Here is a 17984-nt window from a genome sequence, read left to right on the forward strand (position 1 = left end):
TGCATCAACAGCGATTTACTTTCCCGGAAAAAGCAAAATCGCTGCCGAGGCAGCGATTTTGCTTTTTCCGGGAAAGTAAATCGCTGTTGATGCAGCGATTTTGCCGTTTTGGGTAATATAAAATTTTATATCAACCAAAACGGCAAAATCGCTGCATCAACAGCGATTTACTTTCCCGGAAAAAGCAAAATCGCTGCCGAGGCAGCGATTTTGCTTTTTCCGGGAAAGTAAATCGCTGTTGATGCAGCGATTTTGCCGTTTTGGGTAATATAAAATTTTATATCAACCAAAACGGCAAAATCGCTGCATCAACAGCGATTTACTTTCCCGGAAAAAGCAAAATCGCTGCCGAGGCAGCGATTTTGCTTTTTCCGGGAAAGTAAATCGCTGTTGATGCAGCGATTTTGCCGTTTTGGGTAATATAAAATTTTATATCAACCAAAACGGCAAAATCGCTGCATCAACAGCGATTTACTTTCCCGGAAAAAGCAAAATCGCTGCCGAGGCAGCGATTTTGCTTTTTCCGGGAAAGTAAATCGCTGTTGATGCAGCGATTTTGCCGTTTTGGGTAATATAAAATTTTATATCAACCAAAACGGCAAAATCGCTGCATCAACAGCGATTTACTTTCCCGGAAAAAGCAAAATCGCTGCCGAGGCAGCGATTTTGCTTTTTCCGGGAAAGTAAATCGCTGTTGATGCAGCGATTTTGCCGTTTTGGGTAATATAAAATTTTATATACCGTTTTGGAATTTTTATTAATATTTTGTACCTTTTAGGCTCCGTACTCGTTTTTGAATTGAAATTGTCTTTAAGCAAGAAACAGAAGGTTAATTTACATCCTAGCTAGTTGAATAAGTTTAAAACACCAAGACAAGGCGCGACTAGTCAAATGTGACAGAAGCAGCACCATTCTTCTCTTATAAATTGATGCATCAAGCCAACGTCTTGGCTTGATAACGCTGTATCAATCACTTGGATCATACAACATGAAACGACTCCATAAGAACGTAAGTAAATCATTAAACTGATGGGTTCATAACCACTTCAAGGTGTAAATAAATCCATTACACTAATGTGTTCATAAATCACTTCAAGGCAAATAAACGCTGAGTCATTGTAGCTGGGTGGGTTGCCTTTCCTGAATAATGAACTACTTCTGTATGATACAACTTACTGAGCTACTTACTTTCTATATGGATTTACAGAGAACTCCGCACCCCAGTTGAAATTACACTTCTTACATTATATTTTGTATAGCCAAAATTACATTGTCACCTTCACTTCATCATGGTCTGTCCCATTCTTTGCTTTTCGTTGGTATGCCAAGATCTGAAAGACAGCAAGCTAGTTAGATATGCTCAAGATAAATCAAAGGAAAGATGAGAATTAATGGAAGAATGCAGATTCAGGACCACTGTGTTGTTTAAAAGAGAGATCATTATAATGCATCAGTTAGACTATCAAATATAAGACTGTCGACATGTTTCTGGAATAGTGGATGTCGTCTAAGAGGGAGCTTACCAGATTACGCTGGTTCAAACCAAATGTTTCTTGGATTTCTCCCAATGTCTGATGCTCTTCCACAGTCTGGATTTCTGCTTTAGAAGGATCTTCAACAATGGGTTTGGAAATGGCCATGATATCAGAACTTGAAGGGTTGTCAGTGGGGTTCTTCTCTTTTATCAGCACTATGTCAATTTCCGCGACTTCTATGGAAGTCTGCTGAGCTACATACTGCATATAGATAATATATTCAAATGAAGCATGCTGTCATACATTCATCTATCTGCAATTTAGGTTTATACAAGTGTGAAAAAGGTTAAGACCGGTAGAATACCTGTCTTAAATGTTTAACTTCCATAGTTGGCTGGCAACTAAGGTAAGGTCGTTGCAAACTTGGTATATCCTCCTCGGAAAAGGAAACAAGCATAAGTCTGGCATCCAACTGAAAGGGAAAAAAATCCATTTAGAGCATTGCAAACCAAACAAAATCCATCTACTTGATACCTCAATCGTAGAAAGCAACAATCAAATAGCAATAGTGAATATTGGATAATCACAAATGTACAGACGGAGACAAAAAGGAAAACATCCAATAAGTACTAGTGTTGGTTTGCTGTACCTTCCCTTCATATTCATCTGAACGAGATAGAGAAGCAATTAGCTTCGAGACTCTGCTGTTCCTGGAGACTTTGCCAATGCCTCCACCAAGACCCCCATGCCTGTTGTTACTTCGCATGCCACCTTTTCCCCAGGCAAGAATCTCTGAACAGCGAATAAGTCCACTACATGCACCAAATGATTCTTGGTTTGTTTCTGCATCATTTTCTTCACTGGCTGCTGAGGCCTGAGAAGGCCGTCCTGCCCTCTTTTTCTGTCGCTTTGGTTTGACTTCTATCGAGCGCTCATCAGCAGAGGAAGAATCCTTGCCATCATGATTACCATCTTCTTCCTCATCAGATATATGGTGTTCAGCACCCTGATAATTTCTTCTTCCCCTTAAATTCCGATAGTTTCCCTGAGATCTCCTCGTAAAAGCTGCTGCTCTTGCAGACCGTTTCCTTCCCAGTGCTTCGGATTGTCGCTGTGACGTCTGTGCGATTGAAGCTTGTATCTGTTCAAAGAGTAAGCAAAATATGAAATGGTGAAAAGGTAAAGGAAACTCTAAGCATTCAGAAGGTTATTGGAGCTCAGATCCATGTGTTCAAAAAGTACAAAATACCTAATGACCCATATCTGCCCTTTGCTATAGATATAACATCACTTATAAATATTGAGAGAAACGTGTCATATATTTCCACACTTCTCTTTGACATTGCATGTGGAATCAGCCAAACTTACATATCTAGGACGAACTGACAATTTTACAGGAAATAAAAATATCTGCTAGTAGAGAATAATATGTATGGAATACATTTTTGGCACTGAACTTGGATTGGTTTACCTGCTTATTTAAAGCTTTATCCTCTTCATGAAAAGCAAATTCCTGAGTGATACACAAAAGAGGTAAGTCCATTTCAATGAAACAGGTCAATGGTAGACCTTTGCCATGAGACATTCTAGAGTAAACCATAATAGTACCTCCTCCTCAAATTTATCAATATCTGGATATAGAAATGCAATTAGAGCATCATAGTTCGGATCATCTCTCAGAGAACGGCGACTAGCACAGTGGGTACGACAAGCAGGACACTCATTGTTCCTAAATATAGTTGACATACTTAACTGGATAAGCAAACACTCGTTACTTCTCAGGTCTCAACTAGTGAAATATAAGTTTAGTAGGTACCCCATTCGCATAGACTTGTCAATGCATTCTCTGCAAAATCGATGCAAACATTCCATAACTGTTCTGGTCTTCCGTATGATGCCTGCATGTTTCACAGAGGTAAACTGGTAACAACAATTGACATACATTACAAAAACAGAGGTTATCACTATGTTCTAGAGGAGATCCCCCCGTATATAAATCATAGTCAAATACAGCTCCTCAAACAGTTCATCAGAAATTAATGTAGCTCTCCTTAGTGAATAAGTGTCAATACCAATTCTGTTTTCTCACATAAGCATTCCCCAGATGGCTCCGAGATTGGAACTATGTGTTCCTTAATCAATAGGAAAGAAACATGTAACGAATCCACATAGGAATTCTCAATGTTGGGAAAAAAGAAGAAGAAATATCAATCATAAGTTGAACAATAGAAAATGTAGGCAGCTAAACAATAATTCACCTATATCAGTTAGTGACAAGAAAGAGAAGTCCCAATCAGCACAATTGCAAGCAGAGATCACAAGAGGTAGAGACCGAAAATTGAGGTTACTAGAAGAAACCCATTTAGTAGATAATAGAGTCTCAATGAGACATGTTTCTCATTTCACAAGAACAAATATAGAAAAATTATAACATGAAAAGAGCAATTATTATGGTTGAACGTGATATTTTCTTAGAATCTCAAACTGGGCTTGGGGGGCTCATTAGTAATCCTGGTACATACTGTCATAACAATTGAAACATAACTCTAGCTAAGAGGAGGCTTCACCTTCTCTTACTCCCAACCTCTAACATGCCCACAGGACAATGAAGGCAGCATAATCATTTTACATCATGACTTTCCAAAAACCACATAAAACTGACATGCATTTTAGTGGGTTTTTTGAAATGCTGAATTTGATAGGGTGGTGTGACACTTAAAGTATCTTGCTGTGACATATTCTCTTCAGACATATCCAACTCTAATAACATTAAATAATAAAGACAGTGAAGAAAGAGCAGAGACCCATACCTAAACATATAGGACACTGTACTTCTTTGCGAATTTCTGAAAGTCTCACAGTGATAAATCTGCAATCAAGCAAATGTAAGCACAATAACCAAAATCCAGATACCCCATATTCAAAAAATCTGTCGAGTTGGCACAGAAGTGGAGGTTCAACAGTTCAGAAAAGAAGATGGAGCATGGTCCCAGGTTCCATATGGGGAGATTATACGGAGGGAGAGAAATTTAAGATGCTTTTAAGACGAGCAAGTGACCAACTAAAACCAAAAGATAAAACTAAGTTATTGTCTACTGTTTTATTTTGGGTGTAAACAAGAATGTATAGAAGATACTGAGTCTCTATTAGAAGTTCTAGAATCTTTCCAAGACAGTAGATACTTTGGTGGTTTATATCTTTTTGCTTCATACACTCTATAAATATGTCCCACCACCGTGTTTTGCATTTTCACTATAAAGCTAGTCACCATCTCAAAAAAAAAATTCCGCATTAAAATAGTTCTCAATAAGAAAAACTATATCTATTACCGATAAAATTATTCCTTGGAGAGATGGCATAAAAGGAAGATAGTAGAAAAGAAGGAAAAGTCGGCAGGTGTCAAAGACAATTTTAGTGTTAGCATTAATCACTTAGATGTTCAGCAAACTATCATATACTAATAATAACAGCTGAGTGCTATACAATATACTACCAATAGGAGAAAGAAAACCACAATTTATATTGAATTTGAATAAAACCATCTTGTATTTTTTCAACGATTTGTTGCTCATGTGGACTTCAACTTATATTGATGCGCAACCAAACTCAAGTTAATATTCAAGAAGTCAAAGAACATTAGGTCATACTATATCATTAAATCTACAATATCAGAATCCTTTGCAAACTCAACAAATCTTGTCGAATCAGCTTGAAAGGAATTAATTCTCAAAAAAAAAATAGAAGGAATTTTACTTATCAAAAAATCCTCGAGATGAAAGGGAGGGCCTGATTCCAGCTACTATAGATCTTGATATATACCGTTCAAAAGATGATGATGTCATGAAATTAGGAGCAAGTAGCATCATATATATACTAAAAAGTAAATTATAACCAGAAACAAACACTGTTTTGATAGGTAACACAAATAAAACATGATTAGGACTAAGTTTACCCTGGATGTCTGTATGCATATGTAATTATTGTCAATTGAACGAAAACCTAGACTAATGTGTTGCCTCTAGTTTAGGCACACAGATAATCGATCTAGCAAAGTGTTTCAACATTCATCACTATATGGATGATGTATATTGTAACTCTAGATACTATATGCATAACAGTCAACTTATGGTATGGATCTAGTGGAGCAATATCTACTATTTTAACTTTAACCAAACTTAATGTATTACACAGAAACAATTATCTGGACATATTTAAAGGTTTAACTTCTTTCCTGGCGTAACAAGAAAGCACTTGAATTCGCTTGTAATCAAACCCTTATATCTTTCTCAGGAGTTAATACCTCAGATGGTCACTCAATCATGCACTCTCTCAGAAAGTCACTCAACTTTCAATTTTCACACAAAAGTCACTCAACTATGCACTTCTTTCTCAGAAAGTCACTCAACTATCCACTCTTTCCTCGGAAAGTCACTCAATCTATTAAATTGTTCTTTTAATTAAAATTTGCTGATATTAATTGTTTATATAAAAAACCAAAATTTTAAAAAATTAAAAAATACCATTTAAACCATTTAGTGATTCACCCACCTAACCTGACTCATTAAAAAATATAATATGACCCATTTTATTTTGCCCTTAATCCTAAATTATTCCCTCTCTTTCACCTTTGCTCCTCTACATTTTTCTTTTTCATTTTCCATTGTTGTTTACTAATACCCCTATGCAATTGTCGAATTTGAGATGACATTGTTGGCTATTTTGAATTGTGATGCCTGTTATAGTAACATTGAAACTCCCATAGCAGCGTGCTCGATCTGCTGCTCGGATGACTGCCGGTAAAAGGAAGCCAACAAAAGAAAATGAAAAGAAAAATGTAGAGGAGCAGAGGAGAAAGAGAGGGAATAATTTAGGATTAAGGGCAAAATAAAATGGGTCATATTATATTTTTCAATGGATCGGGTTAGGTGGGTGGATCACTAAATGGTTTAAATGGTATTTTTATTTTTTAACAATTTTGGTTTGTTATATAAACAATTAATATCAGCAAATTTTTTTAAAAAAACAATTTAATAGATTGAGTGACTTTCTGAGGAAAGAGAGGATAGTTGAGTGACTTTTGAGTTAAAATTCAAAGTTGAGTGACTTTCTGAGAAAGAAGTGCATTGTTGAGTGACTTTTGAGTGAAAATTGAAAGTTGAGTGACTTTCTGAGAGAAGAGTGCATAGTTGAGTGACCATATGAGGTATTAACTCCTTTCTCAGAGAATTTAATTTTTTCCACACTATTTTTTGAAAAAGTATTTTTATACTTCACTAGAACTTCTTTACCTTGAATCAAACATCTAATGTCTCCACTAAAAGACTCAAATCTAGTCTCGCCTCTCTTTCATTGATTTGAGGGCATGTTGTGGTAATAAACATAGAGCAAGATCGTAACAGAATGATCTTTACTGTTTCTACTAGAGTGCATTCCCCATACCATTTTGATGTTTCTGTTACCAGCTATTCTAGTATCTATTGTTATTTACTAGTAAGAGAAACTTAATTACTCGCGCTTATTCAAGTCTAAATGACAGTTCTCTCATGGAGCATAAAAAATATTATGCACACTTCCCTTTAAAAGAAAAAACTGCAACATTTTTCTTCATTAGCTCTCCAAAAGCATGTAGTAAACATTAACAAGGACACCACTTGGACATTTATGTATAAAAAGAACTCAAAGAAAAAGTAAAAATTTAGATCATCTCTCCAGGATTCCCCTATTTTATATGAAATAATGCAACTTCAACTTTTAGCTGGTGTTAAGGAGAGTTTTTTTTTTTGTTGATGTTTTTCTCTGGGAATGTTTGTAATGTAATTGTCAGATCTGTTTTTCAAAAGTACAATAGAAATTAAAAATAACTTGAGGCACTTTTCTGAAGAGCGCTCTGGGACAGAAGAAAACTTCTTAGACAACAATTATCAAAATAGTTTGTTAGTTATACTCGGAAATTTTCCAAAAATGTCGCCAAACACATTCCCAAAAAGCTTTTCAAACAGGGCCTTGATGCTTTCCTAGGTCGATGACAATATTCTTAGAATGGATTGACAACACACAAGTGGTTGAGCAATTCTGTTACGTGTATTTCATACCTATTGGTTTTGTCTTGCCTTTTTCTATCAAAAGTAAGGAACATGAACAGAATTTCTCTAGAAAAGCTAAAAATGTGCACATACATAATAGTTAAGCATGTGGCTTTAAAAGATCAGCGAAAAGAAACTTATCTGGAAAAAAAATGAGAAATTAAAACTACATTTTCAGGGTTCATTATTAAGAAACTATGACAAGCTAGATACTCAATAGTTTATCAAGGTTCAAGAACAAAACAACTTGGTCAAATTGTAGAACAATTTATCGCCGCGACAACCAGGCTTCTATTTTGGAGGAATAATTTTCATCTACACTAAGCAATCCTAATCAGGTATGTGTAGAAGAATGTAACGAACACTATGTCTCTCGCTAAAACTGAGCACATGGTTTTGCTCAAAACAATACTAGTTCTATCATGAAATGGCTCCAGATCCAACAGGATGTTTACAATTTGGAAGTTCCTTTTATCAATTTAACCATGAGGTCCATGACAAAGATATTAATAGCTTGGGTCAAAAGAGAATATGCCATTTCGGAGTCCAGTCAATTATATGTTCATGGAAGGAGTCCGTATATTCTGAGTTCATGTATAAGGAATCACAAAGTAAATTCTTTCAAAAAATGTATGAATTAAGAAAGAGAGTGAATTAAAGATTCAAGAGACATGGAAGAGCATTTGTAAAGGGCAGATTACAGATGGAACTAGGACAAGCTGAAGACTGTTCTAGCTTATGAAAAATCAGATCTAAAAGTTGAGTTCGTGTATTAGAAGAACTCGATGTGTCAAGAAACATTATTACCACGTCAAGTGGGAAATGAACAAGTAACAACAAGAATGAATTTCGCAATCTTGACTAATTGTGAGTTCAATGATTTTGTCGAGGCTTTGACACTCATGATCTTTGTTGGAATGATGCAACAATAAAACTTAGAAGTTTCATCGACTCAGCCAAAACATTGTCAAAGTAAATACAAGAAACAATCTAACTTCATACAAGTTCATAACTGAAACCTAAAGTATCTTCTAATAACTTAAGCAGCATGATTCCTCATAATCATATTCAATCAAAGTTGGCCTGCCCTATCAAATTATAGATTCGACCTGCATCTGGACATGTCACATGCAAGCACAAACCAGATGCATCAAATAAAGCTAATCAGAATTCAAATTTACTAACTGTTCTGTTATTTCAGACAAATCTTACTAATTACTCCCAAAACTCGAAAAAGAAGAAGTCAAACCACTGAAAGACAAAGCCACAGAGCTCCTATAGCGATGTTCATAAGAAGCGAAATACAAACTCAATTACAAAACAAAGCTAGTGGATCTCAAGTTATACACCGTTTCTAACATTCCACGCAGTCCAAATCACACCATTGACTTCATCACAACAACAAAAATACTCATACGCATATCGTGCATATATATATATATAATGCATTATTCCATCTGAACATACTTAGACCTCTACAAATGGAAAAAGATAAGAGATAGAGCACATTACTCGTCTTTCTCCCCGCCGCTCGAACAAGTAGTTCCATCCGAATCTGAAAGTCAAACACAGAGCAGAAAATCACAAACATCATGTTATGTTGAGTGAAACTCGAGTCACCGCTGAAAATTGTGTGTATATACAAATGAAATGTAACATACAAATCTATACACATGTATATACACGGATTGTCTATGTATACACGTACCTTCGCCGCCGCTGTCATCGGCATCTTCGTCGTGATTTTGATTACCTTGTAACGAATCATCGTCCTTCTCGTCCGGTGGCGGAGGAGTAGGAGAAGTTTCGTACGGACGCTTCTGTGCAGGCATTGACTATTCAAAGCTGAGAAGTGAGCTCGCCAGCGACGGTGGTGGCGGAGGCGTTGGTGTATGGTGGTGGACTGGGAAGAGAGGTGAATAAGAAAATAGCTTTCTTCACGCTGCTTATTAGTAGTATCTTATTTATGAAAGAGAAAAGTACAAGTGTTAAGGCACATGGTACAGGATTCCCCTTTCGGCAATTTCACTACAATTACGATTTATGAAAGAGAAAGGTACAAGAGTTGAAGCACAAGGTGCATTATTCTTTAATCGGAAATTTTCTTATTACTCTATTATTTCACACACTGTAAAGCGGAGAAGACAAGAAATAAACGTGGAAATTTGGATTTGCGAAATCTGAATGTTTATGATTATTGATAAAAAGGCCCTATTAGTACAATTTTCTTCTTCAGAATTTCGAAATTTACCTAAAAAGGTCTTATTGAGTCCTCCATAAATAACTTCACACTAGTAAGTACTATGTTGGTAAAAACATCAAGTTCTTTTCATAGCCACCAAAATAAGATAAAAATTGATGCATATACTATTTATACATCAAACTAAGCCAACTTAATTACAATTAAGTGATTTAACAAATATGTTTAACTGAAAAATACAATTAATGTAGAAAGTCATTTTTAGTAGTTTATTTTTCCCCGTTTCAATTAGAGAATTTTTATTCTTTATTTTTGAATAATGTTTATCGAATTTAAAAAATAAAATAAAAAGAAAAAGAAATCCTCTATATCAAATTCACCTTTTGTACACACATATTCAGAGTATTAATTTGATAAATGTTGAGTGCTAATAAATAAATACAAATAAAACAATCAAGAGGTCATATTTACTCCATTGTTTTTTTGAAAGAGATGTTGATATTATCCATATTATATTTTATAATTAACTTTACCCTTAATGCTATACTTTTAAATTATAACCGCCCTCATAATTATATTTTGTTTGAATATATATAACCTGATTATGTTTTTTAAGCTAGAAGCTACATAAAAAAAAATTGCAGTCCGACTAGCATATTTGATCATAGATTTTGGATATAATTTAGAAAATTATTTTAAATATTTGTTTATCATACACATCTTAATTTATTTTAAAATATTAATCTGCCAATAAAAATCTTCAAAATTTGAATTCAAATTTCAAAAAGGTAATACAATTATAGTTTTTTAGGGGATAATTTGACTTTTTACTAATATTACTCCAAGTTTTTTCCGAATAAATGCAAGTCAACACAACTTTAGAAACTCAAATTTTCAAATTTCAACTTCAAAATCTATATCCAATCGAAGCTTGAATATAATTTTCTATTTTTTCTTCATCACATATTTATTCAAAACAAATTATAGAACTACCTTGCCTTGATGGTTTATTAAAGTAATTAAACTGTAATTTTAGAAAAGAAAAACAACATCAATATTTGTATAAGAACACAACTTTCTATTAAAATAAAATGCTATTACTAGACGACATAATAAAATAAATATTATAAATGTTTTTGGTACACGGTTTATTACATGGTTCATCGGTAATTTTTTATTAATTTAATTAAAGATAGCTCATATAAATTTTTTATTATTTACTTTTCATGTATATTTCAAGAAAATTAGAAAAATATTGAATTTGATTTTTCTTATTTAGATTAAGAGTTAAAATTTTTGAAGACTAAGAAAATTCATCTCAATTTTATATAAATAAATATATCATGAAATAAAAATGAGAAAAAATTATCCACCACTGCCAATTTGTTCTCATACTTTAAGAAATATTTTCTTTGTTTCGATTAAGGAAAGTTATATTCGAACAAAATGTAATTGTGAGTAAAAATATATGACCTCCAAAGTATAATAACAAGGATAAGATATAACCCCGTATAAAAATTTCTCAAAATATGTGGATAAATATATTTTTATGCATTGTTATCTTTGTTGTTCTTTTTGTCTTGTTTATTATCTAATAAATTGGATTTTATTATTTATCCTTGTTTATAATAATTTTTTTTTGTATCCTACTTTTTTTTTTGAAAATTAATATCTCAAATTATTGACGTGTGTATCTTGTACCATAAAAATAATATATTTTTTTTAATGTTGTATGTTGTAAAAATAAAATATAATACAATATAATATTGTATTTTATAAAAAAAAAATATCTCATGCAAACAAGCCAATAGGAGGGAGGAAAGAGAGAAAAGTTTTTGGCGAGATTGGAAAAGGATATCTAAATTTGTTTGGATAATTGTTAAGTATGTTTTACGATATATTATATTATGTTGTGTTATTATTTTAATTAATATAAAATTTAAATAATAGTATTGTTATCTATTTTACATAATATCATGCATAAATAATTTTAAAGATAAATTTATAGAAAAAATAAATTACAAAATAGAGTTATCTTAAAAATACATATAAGATTGAAAATAAAATAGATTTATTGAATAATAAGTGAAGAGAAAAGAAAAAATAAAAATGAAAGTGATGATATGATTAATTAAAGGGAAAATTGTATATAATAGCAAACTAATAACCTAAATTAAATGGAATAGCTAGGGTTTGATTTAATTGTGCTTCATAGCAAACATTAGCTAAAATTTGCCAGCGTCTCTCTCCTAGAAATCTCGCTCGCCACTCTCCATTCTCGCTCGCCTCTCTCGCTTTATACATAGAAGTGTATAATTCTGTTTCTGTTTTGTATAAAGCGAAAGAAAAACATATATCTTCTTGCTATACACTTAATATTGCAGCGAAATAAGCAGTGAATTATACAATTGTGCATTATACAATTGCAATGAAAATAGGATAGCGAATTATACAATTGCAGCGAAATAGGCCAGCGAATTATACAATTTAGGCCAGCGAATTATACACTTGTATATGTATAGCGAATTATACAGTTTTTATGTTTGCTATGGAGCGCAATTATGCAAAGTTTGCTATAGCATACAAATATGAATTTTTTGTTTGCTATATGTGAAAGTTGCCCTTAATTAAATCGATTATTATTGAAATTTTTTATTATTATCTAATTATAAATTTAATAATATAATATAATATAATTGATTTTAAAATAATCAAAATAAATATTATATTCTGATACGATATAAGTGGCATGGTGAATTCATGCATCAAATTCTTTCGCCGCAATTTTGTTGACTTTTTCCCCTTTAGTTCTTTGGTGGGGGAGGGGGCGCGGGCGGGGTATTCACTCTATTTTAATTTATTTTACTTTTTCTTTTTTACTATTTTTGAAAATGTCTCTTTTGATATTGAGATAAGTGGTCAGAACACACCTAAACTATACCTCTTTTTTGAGTTTCATACCCAAACTATCGAAAGTGTGAGAAACACACCTAAACTATTACACATTAGTTTAAGAAACACACCTCAAGTAAAATGTGATAGTGTGTGTATTACACTCTCTCAATTTATTTATTTTAAATGCCACATAGATTGCCACGTGGAAACAAATTCCACCATGGCAAAAGTTTAAAGTTTAACATTCAATATATAGAAGCATCCTCTCTATTTTTCAGCTGATCTTTGTGTGTGAATAGTTTGAGCAAAATTAGGGCTTTCACTATTAATTCACAAATTCATCATGGTTTGAAGGTTAGTAACCCATTTGTCAAAAAATGTTAGGGTTCTTATTTTTGTCTCAAAATATTAACGATTTTGTATATTTTTGTAGGTTTTGATTCATACCATTTGAAAAGGGTTGAAAGGAGAAGAAATTGACTACATAAGGTACACTTTCTTTACTCCTGAACTTAATTTTGATGGCGATTTATAGCTACTGATTTCATGAACAATAGTTGTCTTATTAAACTTTGCATATTTCAATTTTCTAAGGTAATGGACACTAAGTACGTAAATTTGAGGTTTCATATCGGTGGTATACTTGTGAGTGAGGTAGGACATGCATTGGGGGAAAAAAAGAATATGCCTTCAATGTTGATATAGACAATTTAGGTGTGTTTCTCAAATTTATGAAAGATAATTTAGGTGTGTTTCTCACCCTCCTAATAATTTAGGTAGGAAAGTCAAACAATTATATAGTTTAGGTGTGTTTTTGATATTTTATTTTTTTAGAAAGAAGAAGCCATGTGGATGGAAAAAAAAGGCTACACGTGCGTAAAAGAGTGTGTACACACACATTTGGTCCAGTCAGCACAGAGGTGTGTTTTTCAAACTAAAGTGTAATAGTTTAGGTGTGTTTCTCACACTTTTGATAGTTTGGGTATGAAACTCAAAAAAAAGGTAAAGTTCAGGTGTGTTTCAACCACTTATCTCTTTGATATTTTATAAATCTTTTACTATTAACTTTCACATATTTCTATAAGCATAAAAAATTTGAAACAATCATTTATGTTTTTAAAATTTATGTTAAATCAAAATAACATAAACTAAGTAAAAGCAAGATAACAACATACCTAGCCTAATTTCACAAATTAAAATTTAGAAAAGACAGAGTACATCTAAACATTGTTTCTGTACCTAGAAATAATGAAATTATATTCAATAGACCCTCAAACCAAAAAGAGGACAAATGGTTCATATCCATAAAAAAAAAAAAAAAAAAAAACAAACTATAAATGTAATATTATACCTATTAATATTAATATGAATGGATAACAAGATAATACATTACTATCTACTAAGTACTAACATTCAACTGTTTGTGTTATCCACAACTTCAGACTAAAGATATGTCCTCGATAAGTTGAAGTTGCATCATGTCCTATCTAATCAAGATTTCTTCGATCTACCTTTACCTCTACCTCCTCTGCACTGGGCATTCGAACATCTCCTCTTCACATGTCTAAATCATCTTAGTCTCACTTTTTATATCTTATCCTTCATCGAAGCCACTCTCCCTTGTTTTAAGTATCCTCAATTCTATCTTCTCATGGTTTACTCATATATCCATCACAACAATCCTATTTCTTCAACTTTTATCGTGATGTTCTTGATTGATCAAAAACTATGCTTCATACAATACAATTGGTCTAACTATCACAAATTTGTAGAACTTTTCTTTGAGTTATAATCATACCTCCTTATCACACAAGACTTCGAATACGATCCACGTGCATCAATATGTGAGTGACATCCTCATCAATTTCCTTGAATAATAGATCCAAATACTTGAAACTTCCTCTATTTTAAATAACTTGTGTATTAAGCCTCACTTTCATATCCACGTGTTACGTTACTAAACTTGTACTCTAGGTAATTTTGTCTAAGGTCACAATTAAACCATTTCACTTGTGAACTTTTTTCTAAATCTTTAGCTTAGCATTTTACTTCCTCGTGAATCTCATCAATCAAACAATGTCATTTGCAATAGTCTCATGAAACTTTATTTTGAATTTATCGCCTCAATGAACTTATCACCAAATAAAAATGGGTTAAAGACCGGTCCCTAATGCACCCCTAACAAAACTTGAAAGTGCTTAGAGTCTTTTCATTATTCTCACATAGATCTCGACTCCATCATACATATCCTTGATCTTACTAATATACTCCACAAACACATTTAGCTTCAAACATATTCCTAAAATCATAGTAAGCCTTTTTTATATTAATATAAACACCATTTTTGTTCCTTCTCATCTCTCTATACTGCTAAACGACTTTATAGGAACATCACAACATGTACACTGGTTCACAAAAACTTCCAAGCCCATGCTTACCATCATCTCCATCACCCTAAACTAAAAATTTATAGCATGACTTAACAATTTGATTATTATAATTAAAAGTAAGAGAGTAATAAAAAATTAAAAAGAAAAAGAAAATGGAATGGAAAAAAGGACCGATAGTAGAGTACTCCCTCCCTTCCCTCTTATATTAATCTATCATTATATATTAAATATATAGTTATCCTATAGTTAGTTGTCTATCCACATGATTGAATCAAGAAAATATTAATTAATATAAATTTTATATTATTCTTGTATCATCATTTTAAAAGTGTTCATTCTATATTAGTAAAATTATCAAAAAAATTAAAGAGTAAATTAATAACATTATTTCTTATTTATAATTTCTGAAGGAAAAATAAAAAAGCGATCAACTGGGGAGTAATTAAACCCCCGAGTTGATAGTTTCGAATTTCGATGTCCTAAAATTTCGTGAACCGCAATCCAATTGCCTTGGTCAGCTCATAGCTTCCGGCAACCATGTTTCGATTCTCTAAATTCTTGCCACAATTCTGATTCTTTGTGCTTCCAGCAGGGGCAGATCCCCAAAATTCTTCTTCTAATGGGTCTTCCTGAAGTCGTTAATGTTGCCCGCAATTATGCCGTCATGGTCAGAATTCAAGGCCCGGTGCGTCCCTTTTCCTTAGCCAAGATTCATATAACACATGTATATGATTTTATATTACTTTGCTTATCTTACTATTTAGTTTTGATTTTTCAAATTACTGTTCTTGAAGGACCCAAAAGGCCTGAAGATGCGAAAACATGCTTTTCACCTTTACAAGTGAGTAATTTTGCATAGCTGTATGTTGTTTATTTTGTGTACTGAAGTGGAAGTTGTTAAATTGAGTGCAATTTTGTGGGTAGTTCTGGGAAGACGACACTATCAGCATCTGGGGTGCTTTTGCCCAGTTCCTTTGTTAATGGTTCGGTGTCTGAGCAGATTCAGGGTGAAAGCAAGTTGCAGTCTATTGGAGGTCACCTCTTGGTTTTAACTGTGGCTTCTGTTATTGAGCCATTTGTCGTACAACAGGATACAAGTGACATATCAAAGGTTGGATTCTTAGTATTCTTTCAGTGATAATTTCTCCGTCCTACTCATTTTATATGATGATCTTTGATTGGAGAAGCAGTTTAATAAAAAATGAATCACTTTTGAGATACTTATGTATACTATATTAGAAGTTATCTAGTTGTCCTTAACATCACATGTCGATTCCAATAAGATCAGGTCATTAAGTGCAAATGAAAATGTCAAGAATAAAGAGATTGTAAATTTAGATATGTACAACTTTTGAATGGTTGAAAATGGAAGATTTTCCTGGTGTTATTTCATGTATTTTTATTTATTTTTGGTTTTACCATCTTGCAGGATAAGCCCAAGCTGATTCCTGGTGCTCAAATTGATATACTGCGGGAGGTATTTATTTGAACCTGCCAATGTTTTTTACTCGGTAGGAGAATTTCTGTTTAGGTTTGTGGATATTAAATTGATATTGGATGTCCTTGCCCATGGTTTACAGGGAGAAATAAAACTGCAGAATGATCTCAAAGAGTCTAGCAAGGAGGGTTTGAACTGGCTACCTGCTGAACTCCTAAGAGTGGTAGGACATTGTGATAAAATTTTGTAATCTGAATGATGGTTATCATAAAACCCATTATTTTATCTTATATAGGACTTTTATTTGCATTTTTAGATTCTAGACTGATGTCATTTGTTTTTTTGTGCCCGTGAACTTGCATTGCCACGGTAATGATAAATCAATACTCCCTATATCTCATAATATATGGCGTTATTTGACTAGGTATGGAGTTAAAAAAAAGAGAGAAGATTTTGACGCATACTAAAAGGACCTTCAGAAGTGGTGGTCTTAAACATATCATGACATTTCTACAGCCATAAGAGCATATGCTGTCAAGGGTTAAATGGTAGGTCTAAAGTTGAAGAGTTTAAAATGGAAAGGTTCATTCTTTTTATACTAGACTACTGTTGTATAAAATGGAATTGAGGGGTTACCTAGTTTTAAACCACTCAACACTAGTTTTTGGCATTAGTTCTTCACTGTTCACTATTATGGCTGGTGTTCTTCTTTGTCACTATGTTGTTACTGATGAAGCGTGAAAATGTGTTTGATACTGTGTCTGGTATTCTTGCTGAAGGTTGACATCCCCGTGTCATCTGCTGCTGTCCAGTCACTCATCGAAGGTTCTTCTAGTTCAATTGAACATGGATGGGAGGTGGGTTGGTCCCTAGCTGCCTATGGAAATGCTCATCAATCATTTATTAACACCAAGCGCAGACAGGTATGTTGTTTCCTTCATTTGGCACTTGTAATGTGTAACCATGAAAATCTCTAAACCTTTTTGCGTAAATAAGTAAATATGTAATAATCTCTGTACATCTATAGATGATTGTACAACCAGATCAATAGATTTGGTCAAGCCACTCATGGGGCCTTGTCAATACTTTTTACCATTATCTAGGTCTCTTCTTAATGAATCTGATTTATATTAAAAAGGTATCTGTATTACTGTATGAACTGTCTGGAAATACAGGTAGAGTAAGTTAAAATTTTGGTTTTGTACAATGTAGTCAGTGACGTTCTTTGATATCTAATGACTTGGGGATTTTCCCAAACATTAATTTACATTTTGAGCTTCAACTCAGTATGTTCTTATGGTAGGTAACATATTAGTATTTGTATAAGCATTTAATAGTGTTATTGGAAAGGAGCTCATTTGAGTCTCAGGATGTCAAGTGCAAAATGGCATGAGAAAAGAACTCTGTTCCACATGAGTCTTTGAACTGTCCATTTTAATCTAGCTCTTTCTTTAGGATGGTCTAAACAATATCTGCATTGAATATTCTTGTCCCCCCCCCCCC

The 17984-nt window shown here is 33.1% G+C and overlaps 2 protein-coding genes across 3 annotated transcripts in view; one reads left to right on the forward strand and one right to left on the reverse strand.

The window, feature by feature from the left end:
• Window positions 1–1002: 1002 nt before the first annotated feature.
• Window positions 1003–9501, reverse strand: LOC107009135 (putative E3 ubiquitin-protein ligase RING1a). The gene is made up of 10 exons (XM_015208409.2): window positions 9267–9501; window positions 9071–9113; window positions 4286–4344; window positions 3292–3373; window positions 3084–3204; window positions 2947–2988; window positions 2125–2616; window positions 1840–1947; window positions 1524–1736; window positions 1003–1331 (listed from the first exon to the last, which is right to left on the reverse strand). Exons 1-10 carry the CDS (start codon window positions 9388–9390, stop codon window positions 1266–1268), a joined length of 1350 nt encoding a protein of 449 aa, XP_015063895.1. The 5' UTR covers window positions 9391–9501; the 3' UTR covers window positions 1003–1265.
• Window positions 9502–15441: 5940 nt separating this feature from the next.
• Window positions 15442–17984, forward strand: part of LOC107011562 (glyoxysomal processing protease, glyoxysomal) — a 7630-nt gene continuing 5087 nt past the window's right edge. The window contains exons 1-6 of one of the 2 annotated variants that reach the window (XM_015211110.2): window positions 15442–15728; window positions 15838–15884; window positions 15968–16154; window positions 16473–16520; window positions 16624–16704; window positions 17261–17404. In XM_015211110.2, coding sequence (XP_015066596.1) covers window positions 15663–15728; window positions 15838–15884; window positions 15968–16154; window positions 16473–16520; window positions 16624–16704; window positions 17261–17404 — 573 coding nt within the window. In that variant the 5' untranslated portion in view covers window positions 15442–15662. Of the gene's footprint in view, window positions 15729–15837; window positions 15885–15967; window positions 16155–16472; window positions 16521–16623; window positions 16705–16905; window positions 17030–17260; window positions 17405–17984 lie in introns of those variants that run through there. The other variant, XM_015211111.2, reaches the window with a different exon arrangement.

The sequence above is a fragment of the Solanum pennellii genome, chromosome 2 (assembly GCF_001406875.1).
Source record: "Solanum pennellii chromosome 2, SPENNV200".
NCBI lineage: Eukaryota > Viridiplantae > Streptophyta > Magnoliopsida > Solanales > Solanaceae > Solanum > Solanum pennellii.